The sequence below is a fragment of the Phasianus colchicus genome, chromosome 36, assembly GCF_987193195.1.
Source record: "Phasianus colchicus chromosome 36, bPhaCol1.hap1.1, whole genome shotgun sequence".
NCBI lineage: Eukaryota > Metazoa > Chordata > Aves > Galliformes > Phasianidae > Phasianus > Phasianus colchicus.
This window is the reverse complement of record NC_143471.1, coordinates 2,179,602-2,205,606: the sequence shown is the minus strand read 5'-3', so window position 1 is coordinate 2,205,606 and position 26,005 is coordinate 2,179,602. Positions and strand designations below refer to the sequence as shown.

At 62.4% G+C, this 26,005-nt stretch overlaps 1 protein-coding gene across 2 annotated transcripts in view; it reads left to right on the top strand.

The window, feature by feature from the left end:
* The window catches only part of CHD3 (chromodomain helicase DNA binding protein 3), a 106,046-nt gene that overhangs the window by 43,247 nt on the left and 36,794 nt on the right, over positions 1-26,005 (top strand). For both annotated transcript variants that reach the window (XM_090129477.1, XM_090129476.1), the window contains exons 16-26: positions 1,241-1,441; positions 4,272-4,409; positions 4,782-4,903; positions 7,516-7,689; positions 12,082-12,223; positions 14,201-14,332; positions 14,440-14,557; positions 17,321-17,445; positions 18,618-18,849; positions 23,441-23,607; positions 25,377-25,554. In XM_090129477.1, the coding sequence (XP_089985603.1) occupies positions 1,241-1,441; positions 4,272-4,409; positions 4,782-4,903; positions 7,516-7,689; positions 12,082-12,223; positions 14,201-14,332; positions 14,440-14,557; positions 17,321-17,445; positions 18,618-18,849; positions 23,441-23,607; positions 25,377-25,554 (1,729 nt within the window). The remainder of the gene's footprint in view (positions 1-1,240; positions 1,442-4,271; positions 4,410-4,781; positions 4,904-7,515; positions 7,690-12,081; positions 12,224-14,200; positions 14,333-14,439; positions 14,558-17,320; positions 17,446-18,617; positions 18,850-23,440; positions 23,608-25,376; positions 25,555-26,005) is intronic.

Here is a 26,005-nt window from a genome sequence, read left to right as displayed (position 1 = left end):
CTGTGTCCCATGCCCCCCCCTTGGTGTCCCCACAGCCCCCCCGTTGGTGTCCCCACGGCCCATCCTATGTCCCTGTGCCCCCCCCTTGGTGACATCTGGGTGCTTGCAGTGTCCCTGTGTCACCTCAGGTGGCCTCACAGTCACCCTGGGGTGTCCCCACGTCCCTGCTGGTGGTCACCCCATCCCCCTGTCCCCCCCCACACATCCCACTGTCCCCACATCCCCCTCCCACCCCACATCCCCCCTCCCCCCAGGATCCCCCATCCCCCCCACTCATCCCACTGTCCCCACATCCCCATCCCACCCCACATCCCCCCTCCCCCCAGGGTCTCCCCACTCCCCCCCACATCCCTCTGCCCCTACGCCCCCTCCCGTGTCCCCATGTGACACACTGTCCCCATGTCCCCATCCCCATGTCCCCATCCCATCCCCATGTCCCCATCCCATCCCACTGTCCCCACATCCCCCCTCCCCCCCGGGTCCCCCCACTCCCCTCCCACATCCCACTGTCCCCACGCCCCTTCCCATGTCCCCGTGTGGCACACTGTCCCCATGTCCCCATCCCATCCCCATGTCCCCATCCCATCCCACTGGCCCCACATCCCCCTTCCCCCCCGGGTCCCCCCACCCTCCCCCCCACATCCTGCTGTCCCCACGCCCCCTCCCGTGTCCCCATGTGCCGCACTGTCCCCATGTCCCCATCCCCATGTCCCCATCCCATCCCACTGTCTCCACATCCCCCTCCCACCCCACATCCCCCCTCCCCCCAGGACCCCCCACTCCCCCCCCACGTCCTGCTGTCCCCACACCTCTTCCCATGTTCCCATGTCCCCATCCCCATGTTCCCATGTCCCATCCCCATGTCCCCATCCCATCCCACTGTCCCCACATCCCCCTCCCACCCCACATCCCCCCTCCCCCCAGGATCCCCCATCCCCCCCCACGTCCCGCTGTCCCCACATCCCCATCCCCATGTCCTCACCTGTCCCACTGTCCCCACATCCCCCCACCCCCCCGGGACCCCCCCCCCCCACATCCTGCTGTCCCCACGCCCCCTCCCGTGTCCCCATGTGACGCACTGTCCCCATGTCCCCATCCCCATGTCCCCATCCCATCCCACTGTCCCCACATCCCCATCCCACCCCACATCCCCCCTCCCCCCAGGGTCCCCCACCCCCCCCCCACATCCCGCTGTCCCCACGCCCCCTCCCGTGTCCCCGTGTGACGCGCTGTCCCCCAGGGCCACACCAAGGGCCCGTTCCTCGTCAGCGCTCCGCTCTCCACCATCATCAACTGGGAGCGCGAGTTCCAGATGTGGGCGCCCGCCTTCTACGTTGTCACCTACACTGGGGACAAGGACAGCCGCGCCATCATCCGCGAGAACGAGTTCTCCTTCGACGACACCGCCATGAAGGGGGGCAAGAAGGCCTTCAAGATGAAGGTGAGGGGGAGCGGGGGGTGGGACTTTGATGGGGGGGGTTTTGGGGGGGAGGGGGTCTGTAGGGTGGGGGGTGGGGGGGTCTTTGGGGTGGTGGGGTAGCTGGGGTGATGTGGTGGGGGGTCTTTGGGGTGCTGGGGTCCTTGGGGTGATGTGGTGGGGGGTTCTTGGGGTGGTGGGGGTGTTTGGGGTGCTGGGGTCCTTGGGGTGATGTGGTGGGGGGTCCTTGGGGTGCTGGGGTCCTTGGGGTGATGTGGTCCTTGGGGTGATGTTGTGGGGGGTCTTTGGGGTGCTGGGGTCCTTGGGGTGATGTGGTGGGGGGTTCTTGGGGTGGTGGGGGGTCCTTGGGGTGCTGGGGTCCTTGGGGTGATGTGGTGATGGGTCCCTGGGGTGGTGGGGAGTCCTTCGGGTGCTGGGGTCCTTGGGGTGATGTGGTCCTTGGGGTGATGTGGTGGGGGGTCTTTGGGGTGGTCGGGGGTCTTTGGGGTGATGTGGTGGGGGGTCTTTGGTGTGGTGGGGGGGTCTTTGGGGTGCTGGGGTCCTTGAGGTGATGTGGTGGGGGGTCCTTGGGGTGCTGGGGTCCTTGGGGTGATGTGGTGGGAGGTCTTTGGGGTGCTGGGGTCCTTGGGGTGATGTGGTGGGGGGTCTTTGGAGTGGTGGGGCAGTTGGGGTGATGTGGTGGGGGTTCTTTGGGGTGCTGGGGTCCTTGGGGTGATGTGGTGGGAGGTCTTTGGGGTGCTGGGGTCCTTGGGGTGATGTGGTGGGGGGTCTTTGGGGTGGTCTGGCGTCTTTGGGGTGATGTGGTGGGGGGTCTTTGGTGTGTTGGGGTGTCTTTGGGGTGCTGGGGTCCTTGAGGTGATGTGGTGGGGGGTCCTTGGGGTGCTGGTGACCTTGGGGTGATGTGGTGGGAGGTCTTTGGGGTGCTGGGGTCCTTGGGGTGATGTGGTGGGGGGTCTTTGGAGTGGTGGGGCAGTTGGGGTGATGTGGTGGGGGTTCTTTGGGGTGCTGGGGTCCTTGGGGTGATGTGGTGGGAGGTCTTTGGGGTGCTGGGGTCCTTGGGGTGATGTGGTGGGGGGTCTTTGGGGTGGTCTGGCGTCTTTGGGGTGATGTGGTGGGGGGTCTTTGGTGTGTTGGGGTGTCTTTGGGGTGCTGGGGTCCTTGAGGTGATGTGGTGGGGGGTCCTTGGGGTGCTGGGGTCCTTGGGGTGATGTGGTGGGGGGTCTTTGGGGTGGTCGGGGGTCTTTGGGGTGATGTGGTGGGGGGTCTTTGGAGTGGTGGGGCAGTTGGGGTGATGTGGTGGGGGTTCTTTGGGGTGCTGGGGTCCTTGGGGTGATGTGGTGGGAGGTCCTTGGGGTGCTGGGGGGTCTTTGGGGTGCTGGGGTCCTTGAGATGATGTGGTGGGGGGCTCTTGGGGTGCTGGGGGGTCTTTGGGGTGCTGGGGTCCTTGGGGTGACGTGGTGGGGGGTCTTTGGGGTGCTGGGGTCCTTGGGGTGATGTGGTGGGGGGTCCTTGGGGTGCTGGGGTCCTTGGGGTGATGTGGTCCTTGGGGTGATGTTGTGGGGGGTCTTTGGGGTGCTGGGGTCCTTGGGGTGATGTGGTGGGGGGTTCTTGGGGTGGTGGTGGGTCTTTGGGGTGCTGGGGTCCTTGGGGTGATGTGGTGGGGGGTCCTTGGGGTGCTGGGGTCCTTGGGGTGATGTGGTGGGGGGCTCTTGGGGTGCTGGGGGGTCTTTGGGTTGCTGGGGTCCTTGAGGTGATGTGGTGGGGGGCTCTTGGGGTGCTGGGGGGTCTTTGGGGTGCTGGGGTCCTTGAGGTGATGTGGTGGGGGGTTCTTGGGGTGCTGGGGGGTCTTTGGGGTGCTGGGGTCCTTGGGGTGATGTGGTGGGAGGTCTTTGGGGTGCTGGGGTCCTTGGGGTGATGTGGTGATGGGTTCTTGGGGTGCTGGGGTCCTTGGGGTGATGTGGTGGGGGGTCTTTGGGGTGGTCAGGGGTCTTTGGGGTGATGTGGTGGGGGGGTCTTTGGTGTGGTGGGGGGGTCTTTGGGGTGCTGGGGTCCTTGAGGTGATGTGGTGGGGGGTCCTTGGGGTGCTGGGGTCCTTGGGGTGATGTGGTGGGGGGTCTTTGGGGTGGTCAGGGGTCTTTGGGGTGATGTGGTGGGGGGGTCTTTGGTGTGGTGGGGGGGTCTTTGGGGTGCTGGGGTCCTTGGGGTGATGTGGTGGTGGGTCTTTGGGGTGCTGGGGTCCTTGGGGTGACGTGGTGGGGGGTCTTTGGGGTGCTGGGGTCCTTGAGGTGATGTGGTGGTGGGTCTTTGGGGTGACATGGTAATTGGGTCCCTGGGGTGCTGGAGTCCTTGGGGTGCTGGGTGACCTGGTGACCTGGTGGCCGGGTCCCTGGGGTGCTGAGTAACCTGGTGGTTGGGTCCTTGGGGTGCTGGGTGACCTGGTGGCCGGGTCCCTGGGGTGCTGGGTGGCATGATGATTGGGTCCTTGGGGTGCTGGGTGGCCTGGTTATTGGGTCCTTGGGGTGCTGGGTGGCATGATGATTGGGTCCTTGGGGTGCTGGGTGACCTGATGACCTGGTGGCCAGGTCCTTGGGGTGCTGGGTGACCTGGTGGCCGGGTCCCTGGGCTGCTGGGTGACCTGGTGACCTGGTGGCCGGGTCCCTGGGGTGCTGGGTGGCATGATGATTGGGTCCTTGGAGTGCTGGGGTCCTTGGGGTGCTGGGTGACCTGGTGACCTGGTGGCTGGGTCCCTGGGGCGCTGGGTGACCTGGTGACCTGGTGGCCGGGTCCCTGGGTGCCGGGGTGACCCGACGCCGGGTGCTGACGGCCATGGCAGCGGGAGGCACAGGTGAAGTTCCACGTGCTGCTGACCTCCTACGAGCTGATCACCATCGACCAGGCGGCGCTGGGCTCCATCCGCTGGGCCTGCCTGGTGGTGGATGAGGCCCACAGGCTGAAGAACAACCAGAGCAAGGTGGGGGACGGGCGGGGATGGACGCACGGACGTTGGGGGGGGGGGGGTTGGGAGGGGACAGACAGACAGCTGGAGCCCGTGGCGTTGGGGACGTTTGGGTCTCGGGGTCCTTCGGGGGGGGGGACGTCGGACCCTGGGTCCCTCTGTGGGTGACGTGTGGGTCTTCATTGAGGAGGGGGGCACCTCTGTCTGGTGGGGAGGGGACAACTGGACAGCGGGGTCCTGCGGGGAGGGACGCGGACACATGGGGACGGGTGGGGGAGGGGGGGATTTTCGGTCCTCAGAGGGGACATTTGGGGTCCTGGGGGTGCTGTAGGGCTGTCCCCAGCCTCGGGGTGCCCCTCCCCTTCATCTCCCTCCTCTCCCCCCCAGTTCTTTCGGGTGCTGAACGGGTACAAGATCGAGCACAAGCTGCTGCTGACGGGCACCCCGCTGCAGAACAACCTGGAGGAGCTCTTCCACCTCCTCAACTTCCTCACGCCTGAGCGCTTCAAGTACGGCCCCCACTGTCCCCTCCCAGCCCCCCACTGTCCCCTCCCAGACCTACATCCCCTCCCAGCCCCCCACTGTCCCTTCCCACCCCTACATCCCCTCCCAGCCCCCCACTGTCCCCTCCCAGACCCCCACTGTCCCCTCCCAGACCTACATCCCCTCCCAGCCCTGCACTGTCCCTTCCCACCCCTACATCCCCTCCCAGCCCCCCACTGTCCCCTCCCACCTCTGCATCCCCTCCCAGCCCCCCACTGTCCCTTCCCACCCCTACATCCCCTCCCAGCCCCCCACTGTCCCCTCCCAGCCCTGCACTGTCCCTTCCCACCCCTACATCCCCTCCCAGACCCCCAGTGTCCCCTCCCAGCCCCCCACTGTCCCCTCCTACCCCTACATCCCCTCCCAGACCCCCAGTGTCCCTTCCCACCTCTGCATCCTCTCCCAGCCCCCCAGTGTCCCCTCCCAGCTCCACAGTGTCCCCTCCCACCCCTACACCCCCTCCCAGCCCTGCACTGTCCCCTCCCAGCTCCACAGTGTCCCCTCCCAGCCCCCCACACCCCATTGTCTCCTCCCATTGCCTCCATGTCCACCCACGTCCCCCATCACTGCTGTCCCCGCTGTCCCCTTATGCCCCCACTGTCCCCTGTTATGTCCCTGCTGCCCCCACATGTCCCTGCTGTCCCCTTATGTCCCCACGTCCCCATGTCCCCCCGCTGTCCCCATGTCCCCCCACATCCCCCTCGTGTCCCCATGTCCCCTCATGCCCCCACATCCCACCGTGTCCCTGCTGTCCCCCCATGTCCCTGCTGTCCCCTTATGTCCCCACATCCCCATGTACCCAAACTGTCCCCTCGTGTCCCCACATCCCCATGTCCCCACTGTCTCCTCATGTCCCCACATCCCCCTGTGACCCTGCTGCCCTCCCATGTCCCTGCTGTCCCTCCATGTCCCCACATCCCCATGTCCCCAAACTGTCCCCTCGTGTCCCCACATCCCCAAACTGTCCCCTCGTGTCCCCACATCCCCATGTCCCCAAACTGTCCCCTCGTGTCCCCACATCCCCATGTCCCCACATCCCCTCATGTCCCCACATCCCCGTGTCCCTGCTGCCCCCCCATGGCCCTGCTGTCCCCCCATGTCCCCACATCCCTATGTCTCCCCACTGTCCCCATGTCCCCCCACATCTCCCTATGTCCCTGCTGTCCCCTTATGTCCCCACATCCCCATGTACCCAAACTGTCCCCTCGTGTCCCCACATCCCCTCATGTCCCCACATCCCCCTGTGTCCCTGCTGTCCCCCCATGTCCCTGCTGTCCCCTTATGTCCCCACATCCCCATGTCCCCAAGCTGTCCCCTCGTGTCCCCACATCCCCATGTCCCCGCTGTCCCCTTATGTCCCCACATCCCCATGTCCCCAAACTGTCCCCTCGTGTCCCCACATCCCCATGTACCCGCTGTCCCCTCATGTCCTCACATCCCCTCATGTCCCCACATCCCCCTGTGTCCCTGCTGCCCCCCCATGGCCCAGCTGCCCCCCCATGTCCCTGCTGTCCCCTTATGTCCCCACATCCCTATGTCTCCCCACTGTCCCCATGTCCCCCCACATCTCCCTATGTCCCTGCTGTCCCCTTATGTCCCCACATCTCCCCGTGTCCCTGCTGTCCCCCCATGTCCCCACATCCCCATGTCCCCAAACTGTCCCCTCGTGTCCCTACATCCCCATGTCCCCACTGTCTCCTCATGTCCCCACATCCCCTCATGCCCCACATCCCCCTGTGTCCCTGCTGCCCCCCCATGGCCCTGCTGTCCCCTCATGCCCCCACATCCCCTCATGTCCCCACATCCCCACATCTCCCTGCTGTCCCCCCCACACCTTCACCTCACCGCACCACCTCTGTCCCCACATCTCCCTGTTCTATGGGATGGCACACAGCACCCATCCCCACATCCCTGTTAGATCTATGGGATGGCACACAGCACCCATCCCCACATCCCTGTTAGATCTATGGGATGGCACACAGCACCCATCCCCACATCCCTCTTTGATCTATGGGATGGCACACAGCACCCATCCCCACATCCCTGTTAGATCTATGGGGTGGCACACAGCACCCATCCCCACATCCCTGTTAGATCTATGGGATGGCACACAGCACCCATCCCCACATCCCTGTTAGATCTATGGGATGGCACACAGCACCCATCCCCACATCCCTCTTTGATCTATGGGATGGCACACAGCACCCATCCCCACATCCCTGTTAGATCTATGGGATGGCACACAGCACCCATCCCCACATCCCTCTTTGATCTATGGGATGGCACACAGCACCCATCCCCACATCCCTGTTAGATCTATGGGGTGGCACACAGCACCCATCCCCACATCCCTGTTAGATCTATGGGATGGCACACAGCACCCATCCCCACATCCCTGTTAGATCTATGGGATGGCACACAGCACCCATCCCCACATCCCTGTTAGATCTATGGGATGGCACACAGCACCCATCCCCACATCCCTGTTAGATCTATGGGATGGCACACAGCACCCATCCCCACATCCCCCCCCCAATCCATCCCCCCCCCGTCCCACCTCTGCCATCCCCACCTGCAGCAACCTGGAGGGTTTCCTGGAGGAATTTGCTGACATCTCCAAGGAGGATCAGATCAAAAAGCTGCACGACCTGCTGGGCCCCCACATGTTAAGACGCCTCAAGGCCGACGTCTTCAAGAACATGCCGGCCAAAACGGAGCTCATCGTCCGCGTGGAGCTCAGCCCCATGCAGAAGTATGGGGGGAACGGGGCCGGGTTGGGGGGTTCCCTTCATTTGGGGGGGGGTTGGGGGGTCCCCGTAGGTCAGAAACGTGGCGCGTGCCCACCTTTGGGGTCTCAGCACACCCAGATCCCACCGTCCGTGGGTTCTCGCCGTGCCTGGGGTCCCATCAGCCTCGTGTGGAGTCCCAGCACCACAAAAGGCAGCTTCCATCATCCTGGGGTTCTCAGCACCCCAAAACCCAGCTCCCGTTCTCCCTGGGGTCCCAGCACCCCAAAACCCAGCTCCCATTTTCCCTGGGGTCCCACTATCCCAAAACTCAGCCCCCATTCTCCCTGGATTCCCAGCACCCCAAAACCCAGCTCCCATTCTCCCTGGATTCTCAGCACCCCAAAACCCAGCTCCCATTTTCCCTGGGGTCCCACTATCCCAAAACTCAGCCCCCATTCTCCCTGGATTCCCAGCACCCCAAAACCCAGCTCCCATTCTCCCTGGATTCTCAGCACCCCAAAACCCAGCTCCCATTTTCCCTGGGGTCCCACTATCCCAAAACTCAGCCCCCATTCTCCCTGGATTCCCAGCACCCCAAAACCCAGCTCCCATTCTCCCTGGATTCCCAGCACCCCAAAACCCAGCTCCCATTTTCCCTGGGGTCCCACTATCCCAAAACTCAGCCCCCATTCTCCCTGGATTCCCAGCACCCCACAACCCAGCTCCCACCACCCCTGGGGTCCCACCAGCCTTGTATGGAGTCCCAGCCCCCCAAAACCCAACTTTCATCATCCTTGGGCTCTCAGCACCCCAAAACCCAACTTTCATCATCCTTGGGTTCTCAGCACCCCAAAACCCAGTTCCCATTCTCCCTGGATTCCCAGCACCCCAAAACCCAGTTCCCATTCTCCCTGGATTCCCAGCACCTCAGAACCCAGCCCCCATTGTCCCTGGGGTCCCAGCACCCCAAAACCCAGTTCCCATTCTCCTGGGGTCCCAGCATCCCAAAACCCAGCTCCCATTTTCCCTGGGGTCCCACTATCCCAAAACTCAGCCCCCATTCTCCCTGGATTTCCAGCACCCCAAAACCCAGCTCCCATTCTCGCTGGATTCCCAGCACCCCAAAACCCAGCTCCCATTCTCCCTGGGGTCCCAGCACCTCAGAACCCAGTTCCCATTCTCCCTGGATTCCCAGCACCTCAGAACCCAGTTCCCATTCTCCCTGGATTCCCAGCACCCCAAAACCCAGCTCCCATTCTCCCTGGATTCCCAGCACCTCAGAACCCAGCCCCCATTCTCCCTGGGGTCCCAGCACCCCAAAACCCAGCTCCCGTTCTCCCTAGGGTCCCAGCACCCCAAAACCCAGCTCCCATTCTCCTGGGATCCCAGCACCCCAAAACTCAGCCCCCATTCTCCCTGGGGTCCCAGCACCCCAAAACCCAGCTCCCATTCTCCCTGGGGTCCCACTATCCCAAAACTCAGCCCCCATTCTCCCTGAATTCCCAGCACCCCACAACCCAATTCCCACCACCCGTGGGGTCCCCACCAGCCTTGTATGGAGTCCCAGCCCCCCAAAACTCAACTTCCATCATCCTTGGGCTCTCAGCACCCCAAAACCCAGCTCCCATTCTCCTGGGGTCCCAGCACCTCAGAACCCAGTTCCCATTTTCCCTGGGGTCCCAGCACCCCAAAACCCAGTTCCCATTCTCCCTGGATTCCCAGCACCCCAAAACCCAGCTCCCATTCTCCCTGGGGTCCCAGCACCTCAGAACCCAGTTCCCATTCTCCCTGGATTCCCAGCATCCCAAAACCCAGCTCCCATTCTCCCTGGATTCCCAGCATCCCAAAACCCAGTTCCCATTCTCCCTGGGGTCCCAGCATCCCAAAACCCAGCTCCCATTCTCCCTGGGGTCCCAGCACCCCAAAACCCAGCTCCCATTCTCCCTGGATTCCCAGCACCCCAAAACCCAGCTCCCATTTTCCCTGGGGTCCCACTATCCCAAAACTCAGCCCCCATTCTCCCTGAATTCCCAGCACCTCAGAACCCAGTTCCCATTCTCCCTGAATTCCCTGCACCCCACAACCCAACTCCCACCACCCCTGGGGTCCCACCAGCCTTGTATGGAGTCCCAGCCCCCCAAAACTCAACTTCCATCATCCTTGGGCTCTCGGCACCCCAAAACCCAGCTCCCATTCTCCCTGGGGTCCCAGCACCCCAAAACCCAGCTCCCATTCTCCCTGGGGTCCCAGCACCTCAGAACCCAGTTCCCATTCTCCCTGGGGTCCCAGCACCCCAAAACCCAGTTCCCATTCTCCCTGGGGTCCCAGCACCCCACAACCCAGCTCCCATTCTCCCTGGGGTCCCAGCACCCCAAAACCCAGCTCCCATTCTCCCTGGGGTCCCACTATCCCAAAACTCAGCCCCCATTCTCCCTGAATTCCCAGCACCTCAGAACCCAGCTCCCATTCTCCCTGGATTCCCAGCACCCCAAAACCCAGCTCCCATTTTCCCTGGGGTCCCACTATCCCAAAACTCAGCCCCCATTCTCCCTGAATTCCCAGCACCCCACAACCCAGCTCCCATTCTCCCTGAATTCCCAGCACCCCACAACCCAGCTCCCACCACCCCTGGGGTCCCACCAGCCTTGTATGGAGTCCCAGCCCCCCAAAACTCAACTTCCATCATCCTTGGGCTCTCGGCACCCCAAAACCCAGCTCCCATTCTCCCTGGGGTCCCAGCACCTCAGAACCCAGTTCCCATTCTCCCTAGGGTCCCAGCACCCCAAAACCTAGCTCCCATTCTCCCTGGGGTCCCAGCACCTCAGAACCCAGTTCCCATTCTCCTTGGGTTCTCAGCACCCCAAAACCCAGCTCCCATTCTCCCTGGATTCCCAGCACCCCAAAACCCAGTTCCCATTCTCCCTGGGGTCCCAGCACCCCACAACCCAGCTCCCATTCTCCCTGGGGTCCCAGCACCCCACAACCCAGCTCCCACCACCCCTGGGGTCCCACCAGCCTTGTATGGAGTCCCAGCCCCCCAAAACCCAACTTTCATCATCCTTGGGCTCTCAGCACCCCAAAACCCAGCTCCCATTCTCCCTGGGGTCCCAGCACCTCAGAACCCAGTTCCCATTCTCCCTGGATTCCCAGCACCTCAGAACCCAGTTCCCATTCTCCCTGGATTCCCAGCACCCCAAAACCCAGCTCCCATTCTCCCTGGATTCCCAGCACCTCAGAACCCAGTTCCCATTCTCCCTGGATTCCCAGCACCTCAGAACCCAGCCCCCATTCTCCCTGGGGTCCCAGCACCCCACAACCCAGCTCCCACCACCCCTGGGGTCCCATCAGCCTTGTGTGAAGTCCCAGCCCCCCAAAACCCAACTTTCATCATCCTTGGGCTTTCAGCACCCCAAAACCCAGTTCCCATTCTCCCTGGGATCCCAGCACCCCAAAACAGAAATCTCACCATCCCTGGGATCTCAGCACCCCAATATTCAGGTCTCACCAGCCTTATGTGGAGTCCCAGCCCCACAAAACCCAGCTTCCATCCTCCCTGTTGTCTCAGCACCCCAAAATACAGATCTCACCACCCCTGGGGTCTCAGCACCCCAAAACCCAGCTCCCAGCACCCCTGGGATCTCAGCACCCCAACATTCAGGTCCCATCAGCCTTGTGTGAAGTCCCAGCCCCCCAAAACCCAACTTTCATCATCCTTGGGCTCTCAGCACCCCATAACCCAGCTCCCATTCTCCCTGGGGTCCCAGCCCCCCAAAACCCATCTCCCACCACCTTCAGGGTCCTATGTGGGGTCCCAGCCACCCAAAGCCCAGCTCCCATTCTCCCTGGGCTCTCAGTACCCCAAAACAGAGCTCCCACTACTCTTGGGGGTCCCAGGACCCTAACAGTCCCAGTCCTTTCACCTCAGGTGGGATCTCAGCACCCGATACCCATCCCCCAACTCCTACAAGCCCCCCCCCAGATCCCCCAATCCCCCTAGACTCCCCCCAAGTCCCCCAACCCTCCAGATCCCCCTCAACTCCCTCAGACTTTCCCCCAATGCCCCCCAGGTCCCCCAATGCCTTCCCACCCCTCCCTCCCCCCAAGACCCCCCAGATCCCCAAACCCCTCCAGACTCCTCCCAAGCCCCCCCAGATTTCCCTCAAATCCCCCAGGTCCCCGAGCCCCCCCAAAACTCCCCCCAGGTCCCCCCAACCCTCTCATCCCCCTCCCCCCAATGCCCATAGGGGTCCCCAAGCCCCACTGTGCACAGATCCCTTTGGGGTCCAGGGTGGGGTGGAGGTATCTGCGACCCTCAGCGCGTGGCTCCCACCCCCTGGGGGGGGTCGTGGGGTGCGGGATGGGCAGCGTGCCCCCCCCCTCCCCCCCAAGCTGGGTGCCAGCCCCCCACCCCGCAGGAAGTACTACAAATACATCCTGACCCGCAACTTTGAGGCGCTGAACTCGCGGGGCGGAGGGAACCAGGTGTCCCTGCTCAACATCATGATGGACCTGAAAAAGTGCTGCAACCACCCCTACCTCTTCCCTGTGGCAGCCATGGTGAGAGGGGAGGGGTCCCCGGGGGGGGGGGGGGGTTGAGGAGGGGGAGTGGGGAAATGGGGGGTGGAGGAGCCAGGGAGAGGTGGGGGGCGGAGGGATGTGGGGGATATGGGAGATGTGGAGGGGATGGGGAGACGTGGAGGGGATGGGGGGGCATGGAGGGGATGGGGGATGTGGAGGGGATGGGGAGATGTGGAGGGGATGGGGGGATGTGGGGGACGTGGAGGGGATGGGGGGATGTGGGGGATGTGGAGGGTATGGGGGATGAGGGTATGGGGGATGTGCGGGACATGGAGGGGATGGGGAGATGTGGAGGGGATGGGGGGACATGGAGGGGATGGGGGGACGTGGGGGACATGGAGGGGATGGGGGATGTGGAGGGGATGGCGGGGTGTGGAGGGGATGGGGAGGGGATGGGGGGGCGTGGAGGGGATGGGGGGGCGTGGGGGACGTGGAGGGGATGGGGGACGTGGAGGGGATGGGGGGACGTGGGGGATGTGGAGGGGATGGGGGATGTGGAGGGGATGGGGAGATGTGGAGGGGATGGGGGATGTGGAGGGGATGGGGGGATGTGGGGGATGTGGAGGGGATGGGGGGATGTGGGGGACGTGGAGGGGATGGGGGGATGTGGAGGGGATGGGGGGGCGTGGAGGGGATGGGGGATGTGGGGGGTGTGGAGGGGGTGGGGGACGTGGAGGGGACGGGGGATGTGGGGGATGTGGAGGGGATGGGGGATGAGGGGATGGGGGACGTGGGGGACGTGGAAGGGATGGGGAGATGTGGAGGGGATGGGGGGACGTGGGGGATGTGGAGGGGATGGGGGATGAGGGGGTGGGGGATGTGGGGGACATGGAGGGAATGGGGAGATGTGGAGGGGATGGGGGGGCATGGAGGGGATGGGGGATGTGGAGGGGATGGGGGGACGTGGGGGATGTGGAGGGGATGGGGGGACGTGGGGGATGTGGAGGGGGTGGGGGGACGTGGAGGGGGTGGAGGGGATGGGGGATGTGGAGGGGATGGGGGGGCGTGGAGGGGACATGGGGACAAGGAGTGGACAGGGATCTGAGACCTGGGGGACGTGGAGGGGACATGGGGTGTAGGATGTAGGGGTGGGGGGACAGGGATTGGGGACAGGGATCTGAGACCTGGGGGACGTGGAGGGGACATGGGGGACATGGAGAGGACAGGGATCTGAGACCTGGGGGACGTGGAGGGGACATGGGGACATGGAGGGGACAGGGATCTGAGACCTGGGGGACGTGGAGGGGACATGGGGGACATGGAGGGGACAGGGATCTGAGACCTGGGGGACATGGAGGGGACAGGGATCTGAGACCTGGGGGACGTGGAGGGGACATGGGTGTAGGATGTAGGGGTGGGGGGACAGGGATTGGGGACCGGGATCTGAGACCTGGGGGATGTGGAGGGGACATGGGGGACATGGAGGGGACAGGGATCTGAGACCTGGGGGATGTGGAGGGGACATGGGTGTAGGATGTGGGGGTGGGGGGACAGGGATTGGGGACAGGGATCTGAGACCTGGGGGATGTGGAGGGGACATGGGGGACATGGAGGGGACAGGGATCTGAGACCTGGGGGATGTGGAGGGGACATGGGTGTAGGATGTGGGGGTGGGGGGACAGGGATTGGGGACAGGGATCTGAGACCTGGGGGATGTGGAGGGGACATGGGGGACATGGAGGGGACAGGGATCTGAGACCTGGGGGATGTGGAGGGGACATGGGTGTAGGATGTGGGGGTGGGGGGACAGGGATTGGGGACAGGGATCTGAGACCTGGGGGATGTGGAGGGGACATGGGGGACATGGAGGGGACAGGGATCTGAGACCTGGGGGACGTGGAGGGGACATGGGTGTAGGATGTGGGGGTGGGGGGCCAGAGACTGGGGACATGGGGACATGGAGGGGCCGTGGGGTGAGGCGTAGGGGGGAGGTGACAGCCCCGTCCCCGTCCCCAGGAGTCCCCAAAGCTGCCGAGCGGTGCCTACGAGGGGGGGGCTCTGATCAAGGCGTCAGGGAAGCTGCTGCTGCTGCAGAAGATGCTGCGGAAGCTGAAGGAGCAGAACCACCGCGTGCTCATCTTCTCCCAGGTCAGTTTAAACCCCCCCCCTTCACCCTTTCCCCCCCTCAAGGACCCCCCACCCCACCCCAAAACCCCCCTCCCCCCCCTTCCCAGTCTCACCGGTGCCTCCCGCAGATGACGAAGATGCTGGACCTGCTGGAGGATTTCCTGGACTACGAGGGCTACAAATACGAGCGCATCGATGGGGGAATCACGGGAGCCCTGCGGCAGGAGGCCATCGACCGCTTCAACGGTAGTGCTGGGGGGGGGAGGGGGGCTGGGGGGGCTGGGAGGGAGCTGGGATGGACTGGGAGTACATTGAGGTAGACTGGGACAGGGTGGGAGGGGACTGGGATGGACTGAGAGGGACTGGGAATCTCTGGGATGAACTGGGAATACATTGGGGTGGACTGGGAGGGGCTGGGAGTACATTGGGGTAGACTGGGAGGGGCTGGGAGGGGACTGGGATGGGTTCAGAGGGACTGGGAGTCTCTGGTATGGACTGGGACAGGCTGGGAGGGAACTGGGGTGGACTGGGAGGGGCTGGGAGAGAGCTGGGATGGACTGGGAATCCATTGGGGTGGACTGGGAGGGGCTGGGAGGGAGCTGGGATGGACTGGGAGTACATTGAGGTAGACTGGGACAGGGTGGGAGGGGACTGGGATGGACTGAGAGGGACTGGGAATCTCTGGGATGAACTGGGAATACATTGGGGTGGACTGGGAGGGGCTGGGAGGGGCTGGGAGTACATTGGGGTAGACTGGGAGGGGCTGGGAGGGGACTGGGATGGGTTCAGAGGGACTGGGAGTCTCTGGTATGGACTGGGACAGGCTGGGAGGGAACTGGGGTGGACTGGGAGGGACTGGGAGGGAGCTGGGATGGACTGGGAATCCATTGGGGTAGATTGGAACAGGCTGGGAGGGGACTGGGATTGACTGGGAATCCATTGGGGTAGACTAGGACAGGGTGGGAGGGGACTGGGATGGACTGGGAGGGGCTGGGAGGGAGCTGGGATGGACTGGGAGTACATTGAGGTAGACTGGGACAGGGTGGGAGGGGACTGGGATGGGTTCAGAGGGACTGGGAGTCTCTGGTATGGACTGGGACAGGCTGGGAGGGAACTGGGGTGGACTGGGAGTCACTGGGATGGACTTGGAATCCATTGGGGTAGACTGGGACAGGCTGGGAGGGGACTGGGATTGACTGGGAATCCATTGGGGTAGACTGGGACAGGGTGGGAGGGGACTGGGATGGACTGAGAGGGACTGGGAGTCACTGGGATGGACTGGGAATCCATTGGGGTGGACTGGGATGGACTGAGAGTCACTGGGATGGACTGGGAGTCTCTGGGATGGACTGGGACAGGCTGAGAGGGAACTGGGATGGACTGAGAGGGACTGGGAGTCACTGGGATGGACTGGGACAGGCTGAGAGGGGACTGGGATTGACTGGGAATCCATTGGGGTAGACTAGGACAGGGTGGGAGGGGACTGGGATGGACTGAGAGGGACTGGGAGTCACTGGGATGGACTGGGAATACGTTGGGGTGGACTGGGAGGGGCTGGGAGGGAGCTGGGAGGGGCTGGGAGTACATTGGGGTAGACTGGGAGGGGCTGGGAGGGGACTGGGATGGGCTCAGAGGGACTGGGAGTCTCTGGTATGGACTGGGACAGGCTGGGAGGGAACTGGGGTGGACTGGGAGGGACTGGGAGTCACTGGGATGGACTGGGAATCCATTGGGGTGGACTGGGAGGGAACTGGGATGGACTGAGAGGGACTGGGAGTCACTGGGATGGACTGGGAATCCATTGGGGTAGACTGGGACAGGCTGGGAGGGGACTGGGATGGACTGGGAGTACATTGAGGTAGACTGGGACAGGGTGGGAGGGAACTGGTATGGACTGGGAGGGACTGGGAGTCACTGGGATGGACTGGGAATCCATTGGGGTAGACTGCGAAGGAACTGGGGTGGACTGAGAGGGACTGGGAGTCACTGGGATGGACTGGGAATCCATTGGGGTAGACTGAGACAGGCTGGGAGGGAACTGGGGTGGACTGGGAGGGACTGGGAGTCACTGGGATGGACTGGGAATCCATTGGGGTAGACTGGGACAGGATGGGAGGGGAATGGGATGGACTGGGAGGAACTGGGAGTCTCTGTGATGGCCTGGGAATCCATTGGGGTAGAGTGGGACAGGCTGGGAGGGAACTGGGATAGACTGAGAGGAACTGGGATGGACTGGGAGTCACTGGGGTGGTTTGGGAGGGCACTGGGATGGATTGAGGGTCAGTGGGATGGATTGGGAAGAAATTGGGATGGACTGGGAGGGTACTGGGATGGACTGGGACAGGCTGGGAGGGAACTGAGATAGACTGAGAGGGACTGGGATGGACTGAGAGTCACTGGGATGGACTGGGAGTCACTGGGATGGATTGGGAAGAAATTGGGATGGACTGGGATGGACTGGGAGTCACTGGGATGGATTGGGAAGAAATTGGGATGGACTGGGAGGGTACTGGGATGGACTGGGACTCACTGGGATGGACTGGGACAGGCTGGGAGGGAACTGGGATGGACTGAGAGGGACTGGGAGTCACTGGGATGGACTGGGAGTCACTGGGATGGATTGGGAAGAAATTGGGATGGACTGGGAGTCACTGGGATGGTCTGGGAGTCACTGGGATGGACTGGGACAGGCTGGGAGGGAACTGGGATGGACTGAGAGGGACTGGGATGGACTGGGAGTCACTGGGATGGACTGGGAGGGCACTAGGATGGATTGAGGGTCAGTGGGATGGATTGGGAAGAAACTGGGATGGACTGGGATGGACTGGGGGTGTTGGGGGGTCTTGTGGATCCTGGGGGAGTGCGGGGTGGTCTGTGCGTCCTGGAGGGGTCTGTGGTCTCGGGGGGGGGGGGGGGGGATCTGGGGGTCCCGGGGGGGGGTGGGGGGGTGGGGGGGGGATTTGTGGGGTCGCGGAGCCCAACGCTGCAGTGCTGACGCTGGGGGGGCAGCGCCGGGGGCGCAGCAGTTCTGCTTCCTGCTGTCCACGCGGGCCGGGGGTCTCGGCATCAACCTGGCAACCGCCGACACCGTCGTCATCTTCGACTCCGATTGGAACCCCCACAACGACATCCAGGTGTGTGTCCGTCCGTCTGTCCGTCTGTCCGTCCGTCCCAGCTGTCACCGCGTCACCTCTTCCTGTGCCTCATCGCCTCCTGCTGTCCCCACCCCAACACCTTGGACGACCGCAGCTCTGTTCCCCACCCCTGGGTGACCCCCCCCCACCCCATCCCCACCACTCTGTCCCCCCCCCCCCCCCCCCCCACGGCCCCGTCTCCCCACTTTCAGATGTGTCCCCCCCCCCCCCCCCCCGTCCCCATTTTTTTGATGGCCCTGTCCCCACTCTTGGCTGTCTCTTACCCTGTTCCCTACCCCGTCCCCATTCTCCAAGTCCCCCTCCCCACCCATGGGTGCCCCTCACTCCTCCATCTGCCCCATCCCCACCCCTCCACCTGCCCCATCCCCACCCCCTCCCCACCCACAGCTGCCCCCCACCCCTCCATCTGCCCCATCCCCACCCCCTCCCCACCCACGGGTGCCCCCCACCCCTCCACCTGACCCACCCCCACTCCTCCACCTGCCCCATCCCCACCCCCTCCCCACCCACGGGTGCCCCTCACTCTTCCACCTCCCCCATCCCCACCCCCTCCCCACCCACGGGTGCTCCCCACCCCTCCACCTGACCCATCCCCCTCCCCTCCCCACCCATGGGTGCCCCCCACCCCCTCCCCACCCACAGGTGCCCCCCACCCCTCCATCTGCCCCATCCCCACCCCTCCATCTGCCCCATCCCCACCCCGTCCCCACCCACGGGTGCCCCCCACCCCTCCATCTGCCCCATCCCCACCCCCTCCCCACCCACGGGTGCCCCCCATCCCTCCATCTGCCCCATCCCCACCCCTTCCCCACCCACAGGTGCCCCCCACCCCTCCACCTGACCCACCCCCACTCCTCCATCTGCCCCATCCCCCCCCCCCTCCCCACCCCTGGGTGACCCCCATCCCTCCATCTGCCCCATCCCACCCCCTCCCCACCCACGGGTGCCCCCCACCCCTCCACCTGACCCATCCCCACACCTCCACCTGACCCATCCCCTTCCCGTCCCCACCCATGGGTGCCCCCCACCCCTCCACCTGACCCACCCCCACCCCCACCCCTCCATCTGCGCCATCCCCACCCCCTCCCCACCCACGGGTGCCCCCCACCCCTCCATCTGACCCATCCCCCCCCCTGTCCCCATCCCCGCAGGCCTTCAGCCGGGCGCACCGCATCGGCCAGGCCAACAAGGTGATGATTTATCGCTTCGTCACCCGCGCCTCGGTGGAGGAACGCATCACGCAGGTGGCCAAACGCAAGATGATGCTGACGCACCTGGTGGTTCGCCCGGGGCTGGGCTCCAAGGCCGGCTCCATGTCCAAGCAAGAGCTGGACGACATCCTTAAATTTGGCACCGAGGAGCTTTTCAAGGATGAGAATGAGGGTCAGCGCCCCGTTTCAGGGGGGTGGGGGGGGGAGAATGTGGGAAGGGGGGTGGTGGGTGGTGGGAGGTGGTGGTGGTGGGACGTGGGAGGCCATTATGGGATGTGTGATGTGGTAGTGGGATGTGGGAGATGGTGGTGGGACATAGGAGGCCATAATGGGACGTGGGAGGTGGTGGTGGGACGTGGGAGGTGGTAGTGGGACATAGGAGGCCATAATGGGACGTGGGAGGTGGTGGTGGGACGTGGGAGGCCATAATGGGATGTGGGAGGTGGTGGAGGGTCATGGGAGGTGCTGGTGGGACATAGGAGGCCATAATGGGACGTGGGAGGTGGTGGTGGGACGTGGGAGGTGGTGGTGGGACATGGGAGTCCATAATGGGGCAGGTGAGGTGGTAGTGGGACATAGGAGGCCATTATGGGATGTGGGAGGTGGTGGAGGGGCGTGGGAAGTGGTGGTGGGACGTGGGAGGTGGTGGTGGGACATAGGAGGCCATAATGGGATGTGTGATGTGGTAGTGGGATGTGGGAGGTGGTGGTGGGACGTGGGAAGAGGTGGTGGGACATAGGTGGCCATAATGGGATGTGTGAGGTGGTGGTGGGACATGGGAGGCCATAATGGGGCAGGTGAGGTGGTGGTGGGACTCATGAAGTCATGGTAGGACACATGAGGTCGTGGTGGGACTCATGAAGCCATAGTGGGACACGTGAGGCCATGGTGGGACACATGGTTCAGTGATGGACACGTGAGGCCATGGTGGGACACGTGGTTCAGTGATGGACCATGAGGTTGTGGTGGAACATACGAGGTTGTAGTGGGACTCATGAAGCCATGGTGGGACATGTGAGATTGTGGTGGAACACATGAGGTTGTGGTGGGACACATGAGGTTGTGGTGGGACACATGAGGCCATGGTGGGACTCATGAAGACATGATGGGACATGTGAGGCCATGGTGGGACTCATGAGGTTGTGGTGGGACTCATGAGGCCATGGTGGGACTCATGAGGCTGTGGTGGGACTCATGAGGTTGTGGTGGGACTCATGAGGTTGTGGTGGGACTCATGAGGTTGTGGTGGGACTCATGAGGCCGTGGTGGGACACATGAGGCCATGGTGGGACTCATGAGGTTGTGGTGGGACTCATGAGGCTGTGGTGGGACTCATGATGCCATGGTGGCACACGTGGTTCAGTGATGGACACATGAGGCCATGGTGGGACTCGTGAGGTTGTGGTGGGACACGTGAGGTTGTGGTGGAACACGTGAGGCCATGGTGGGACTGATGAGGTTGTAGTGGGACTGATGAGGTTGTGGTGGGACTCATGAGGTTGTGGTGGGACTCATGAAGCCATGATGGGACACGTGAGGCCATGATGGAACACATGGTTCAGTGATGGACCGTGAGGTTGTGGTGGAACATATGAGGTTGTGGTGGGACTCATGAAGCCATGGTGGGACATGTGAGGCCATGGTGGAACACATGAGGTTGTGGTGGGACTCATGAAGCCATGGTGGGACATGTGAGGCCATGGTGGGACATGTGAGGCCATGGTGGAACACATGAGGTTGTGGTGGGACTCATGAAGCCATGATGGGACACGTGAGGCCATGGTGGGACACATGGTTCAGTGATGGACACGTGAGGCCATGGTGGGACATGTGGTTCAGTGATGGACCGTGAGGTTGTGGTGGAACATATGAGGTTGTGGTGGGACTCATGAAGCCATAGTGGGACACGTGAGGCCATGGTGGAACACGTGGTTCAGTGATGGACACATGAGGTTGTGGTGGAACACATGAGGTTGTGGTGGGACACGTGAGGCCATGGTGGGACACGTGAGGTTGTGGTGGGACTCATGAAGCCATGGTGGAACACGTGAGGCCATGGTGGAACACGTGTTTCATTGATGGACCATGAGGTTGTGGTGGAACATATGAGGTTGTAGTGGGACTCATGAAGCCATGGTAGGACATGTGAGGCCATGGTGGGACACGTGGTTCAGTGATGGACACATGAGGTCGTGGTGGGACTCGTGAAGACACGATGGGACTCGTGAAGACATATTGGGACATGTGAGGCCATGGTGGGACACATGAGGTTGTGGTGGGACTCATGAAGCCATGGTGGGGCACATGAAGCCATGGTGGGACTCATGAAGTCATGGTGGGACATGTGAGGCCATGGTGGAACACGTGAGGTTGTGGTGGGACTCATGAGGTCGTGGTGGGACTCATGAAGACACGATGGGACTCGTGAAGACGTAATAGGACACGTGAGGTTGTGGTGGGACACGTGAGGTTGTGGTGGGACTCATGAAGCTGTAGTGGGACACATGAAGCCATGGTGGGACATGTGAGGCCATGGTGGAACACATGAGGTTGTGGTGGGACACATGAGGCCATGGTGGGACTCACGAAGACATGATGGGACATGTGAGGCCATGGTGGGACTCATGAAGCCATGGTGGGACTCATGAAGCCATGGTGGGACATGAGGTTGTGGTGGGACTCATGAGGTTGTGGTGGGACTCATGAGGCCGTGTTGGGACTCATGAAGCTGTAGTGGGACACATGAAGCCATGGTGGAACACGTGAGGCCATGGTGGAACACATGAGGTTGTGGTGGGACTCATGATGCCATGGTGGGACACGTGGTTCAGTGATGGACACATGAGGTTGTGGTGGGACTCGTGAGGTTGTGGTGGGACTCATGAGGTTGTGGTGGGACTCATGAAGCCATGGTGGAACACGTGAGGCCATGGTGGGACACATGAGGTTGTGGTGGGACACATGAGGTCGTGGTGGGACTCATGAAGACACGATGGGACTCGTGAAGACATAATAGGACACGTGAGGCCATGGTGGGACACATGAGGTTGTGGTGGGACTCATGAGGCCATGGTGGGACATGTGAGATTGTGGTGGGTCTCATGAAGCTGTAGTGGGACACATGAAGCCATGGTGGAACACGTGAGGCCATGGTGGAACACATGAGGTTGTGGTGGGACTCATGATGCCATGGTGGCACACGTGGTTCAGTGATGGACACATGAGGTTGTGGTGGGACTCGTGAGGTGGTGGTGGGACTGATGAGGTTGTGGTGGGACTCATGAGGTTGTGGTGGGACTCATGAAGCCATGATGGGACACGTGAGGCCATGGTGGGACACATGGTTCAGTGATGGACATGTGAGGTTGTGGTGGGACTCATGAAGCCATGGTGGGACATGTGAGGCCATGGTGGGACTCATGAGGTTGTGGTGGGACACATGAGGCCATGGTGGGACTCATGAAGACATGGTGGGACTCATGAAGCCATGGTGGGACATGTGAGGCCATGGTGGGACTCATGAGGTTGTGGTGGGACTCATGATGCCATGGTGGCACACATGGTTCAGTGATGGACACATGAGGCCATGGTGGGACTTGTGAGGTTGTGGTGGGACATATGAGGTTGTGGTGGGACTCATGAAGCCATGGTGGGACTCGTGAAGACATAATAGGACACGTGAGGCCGTGGTGGGACACATGAGGTTGTGGTGGGACTCATGAGGCCATGGTGGGACATGTGAGATTGTGGTGGGTCTCATGAAGCTGTAGTGGGACACATGAAGCCATGGTGGAACACGTGAGGCCATGGTGGGACACATGAGGTTGTGGTGGGACTCATGAGGCCATGGTGGCACACGTGGTTCAGTGATGGACACATGAGGTTGTGGTGGGACTCGTGAGGTTGTGGTGGGACTGATGAGGTTGTGGTGGGACTCATGAAGCCATGGTGGGACATGTGAGGCCATGGTGGGACACATGGTTCAGTGATGGACACGTGAGGTTGTGGTGGGACTCATGAAGCCATGGTGGGACATGTGAGGCCATGGTGGGACTCATGAGGTTGTGGTGGGACATATGAGGCCATGGTGGGACTCATGAAGACATGGTGGGACTCATGAAGCCATGGTGGGACACGTGAGGCCATGGTGGGACATGAGGTTGTGGTGGGACTCATGAGGTTGTGGTGGGACTCATGAGGCCGTGTTGGGACTCATGAAGCTGTAGTGGGACACATGAAGCCATGGTGGAACACGTGAGGCCATGGTGGGACACATGAGGTTGTGGTGGGACTCATGATGCCATGGTGGCACACGTGGTTCAGTGATGGACACATGAGGTTGTGGTGGGACTCGTGAGGTGGTGGTGGGGCTGATGAGGTTGTGGTGGGACTCATGAGGTTGTGGTGGGACTCATGAAGCCATGATGGGACACGTGAGGCCATGGTGGGACACATGGTTCAGTGATGGACATGTGAGGTTGTGGTGGGACTCATGAAGCCATGGTGGGACTCATGAAGACATGGTGGGACTCATGAAGCCATGGTAGGACATGTGAGGCCATGGTGGGACATGTGGTTCAGTGATGGACACACGAGGCCATGGTGGGACACGTGGTTCAGTGATGGACACATGAGGCCATGGTGGGACACGTGGTTCAGTGATGGACACGCGAGGCCCCATCAGGCTGTGCTGGTCCATACTGGTCCATACTGGGCTGGCCTGGAGCTCGGCAGGGCGTCAGCAGCATCGTGTCACCTCGCAGGGGAGAACAAAGAGGAGGACAGCAGCGTCATCCACTACGACAACGACGCCATCGCCAGGCTGCTGGACCGGAACCAGGACGCCACCGACGACGCTGATGTGCAGAACATGAATGAGTACCTGAGCTCCTTCAAGGTGGCCCAATACGTCGTGAGGGAGGAGGACAAGGTGTGCCATGGGGCAGGGGAGATGGGGGGAGGGGGGTGATGGTGTGCCATGGGGGGGGAGAGATGGGGAGGAAGGTGATGGTGTGCCATGGGGGGTGGAAGATGGGGGGAGGAAGGTGATGGTGTGCCATGGGGGGAGATGGGGGGGAGGGGGCTGATGGTGTGCCATGGGGGGGGAGATGAGGGGAGGGGGGTGATGGTGTACCATGGGGGGGGAGATGGGGGGAGGAAGGTGATGGTGTGCCATGGGGGGGGAGATGGGGGGAGGAAGGTGATGGTGTGCCATGGGGGGGGAGATGGGGGGAGGGGGGTGATGGTGTGTCATGGGGGGGGACATGGGGGGAGATGGGGGGAGGGGGGTGATGGTGTGCCATGGGGGGGGAGATGGGGGGAGGAAGGTGATGGTGTGTCATGGGGGGTGGAAGATGGGGGGAGGAAGGTGATGGTGTGCCATGGGGGGTGGAAGATGGGGGGAGGAAGGTGATGGTGTGCCATGGGGGCGGAGATGGGGGGAGGGGGGTGATGGTGTGCCATGGGGGGGGGGAGATGGGGGGAGGGGGGTGATGATGATGATGAGGACAGTGTGGATGGAGTTGGACGTGATGAGGGTGATGGGGATGGAAGTGATGGGAACAGTGGGGATGAAGATGATGAGGACGATGGGGATGGAGATGAGATGAAGATGATGAGGACAGTGCGGATAGAGGTGGAGATGATGGAGATGGTGAGGGCAGCAGGGGTGGAAATGGGGTGGGAATGGAGATGGTGAGGGCAATGGCAGGGGTGGGAATGGAGATGGTGAGGGCAATGGCAGGGATGGAAATGGAGATGGTGAGGGCAGCAGGGATGGAAATGGAGCTGTGAGGGCAGCAGGGATGGAAATGGAGCTGTGAGGGCAGCAGGGATGGAAATGGAGATGGTGAGGGCAGCAGGGGTGGAAATGGAGCTGTGAGGGCAGCAGGGATGGGAATGGAGCTGTGAGGGCAGCAGGGATGGGAATGGAGCTGTGAGGGCAGCAAGGATGGGAATGGAGCTGTGAGGGCAGCAGGGATGGAAATGGAGATGGTGAGGGCAGCAGGGGTGGGAATGGAGATGGTGAGGGCGATGGCAGGGCTGGAAATGGAGATGGTGAGGGCAGCAGGGGTGGGAATGGAGATGGTGAGGGCAGCAGGGGTGGGAATGGAGATGGTGAGGGCAGCAGGGGTGGGAATGGAGATGGTGAGAGCAGCAGGGATGGAAATGGAGATGGTGAGGGTGATGGCAGGGGTGGGAATGGAGATGGTGAGGGCGATGGCAGGGATGGGAATGGAGCTGTGAGGGGAGCAGGGATGGAAATGGAGCTGTGAGGGCAGCAGGGATGGAAATGGAAATGGTGAGGGCAGCAGGGGTGGGAATGGAGATGGTGAGGGCGATGGCAGGGCTGGAAATGGAGATGGTGAGGGCAGCAGGGGTGGGAATGGAGATGGTGAGGGCAGCAGGGCTGGAAATGGAGATGGTGAGGGCAGCAGGGGTGGGAATGGAGATGGTGAGGGCAGCAGGGATGGAAATGGAGCTGTGAGGGCAATGGCAGGGATGGGAATGGAGCTGTGAGGGCAGCAGGGATGGGAATGGAGCTGTGAGGGCAGCAGGGATGGAAATGGAGCTGTGAGGGCAGCAAGGATGGGAATGGAGCTGTGAGGGCAGCAGGGATGATGGAAACACCGGCGCTGAGGACACGAAGGCAGCACTGAGAGCACTGTGAACCACACAGCCCCATTTCTGTGCCCACAGATCGAGGAGATCGAGCGGGAGATCATCAAGCAGGAGGAAAACGTCGACCCCGACTACTGGGAGAAGCTGCTGAGGCACCACTACGAGCAGCAGCAGGAGGACCTGGCACGCAACCTGGGCAAGGGAAAGCGCGTCCGAAAGCAGGTCAACTACAACGACGCAGCACAGGAGGACCAAGGTGGGCACTGGGAGGGACTGGGAGGCACTGGGAGGGACTGGGGAGAGTGTGGGGCACAAGCCAGGTGAGGCAGAGGTGGGTAACTATAACAGCTTGGCCTGGGAGGACCGAAGTAGGGACTGGGAGGTCAATGGGAGGGACTGGGGAGCACTGGAAAGGATTGGGAGGGGAATGGAAAGGATGTGGGACGTAACCCAAGACAGGTAGCTGCAACAGCTTGGCCCGTAGCACCGAGGTGGGCACTGGGAGGGACTGGGATACACTAGGGGGGGACTGGGAAGGACTGGGAGGGCACTGGGGAGGATGTGGGGCACAAGCCAGGTGAGATAGAGGTGGGTAACTGTAATGGCTTGGCCCAGGAGGACCAAGGTGGGCACTGGGAGGAAACTGGGATGGACTCTGGTGGGTTGGGGGGCACTGGGGGGCACTTTCATACACTGGGAAGCACTGG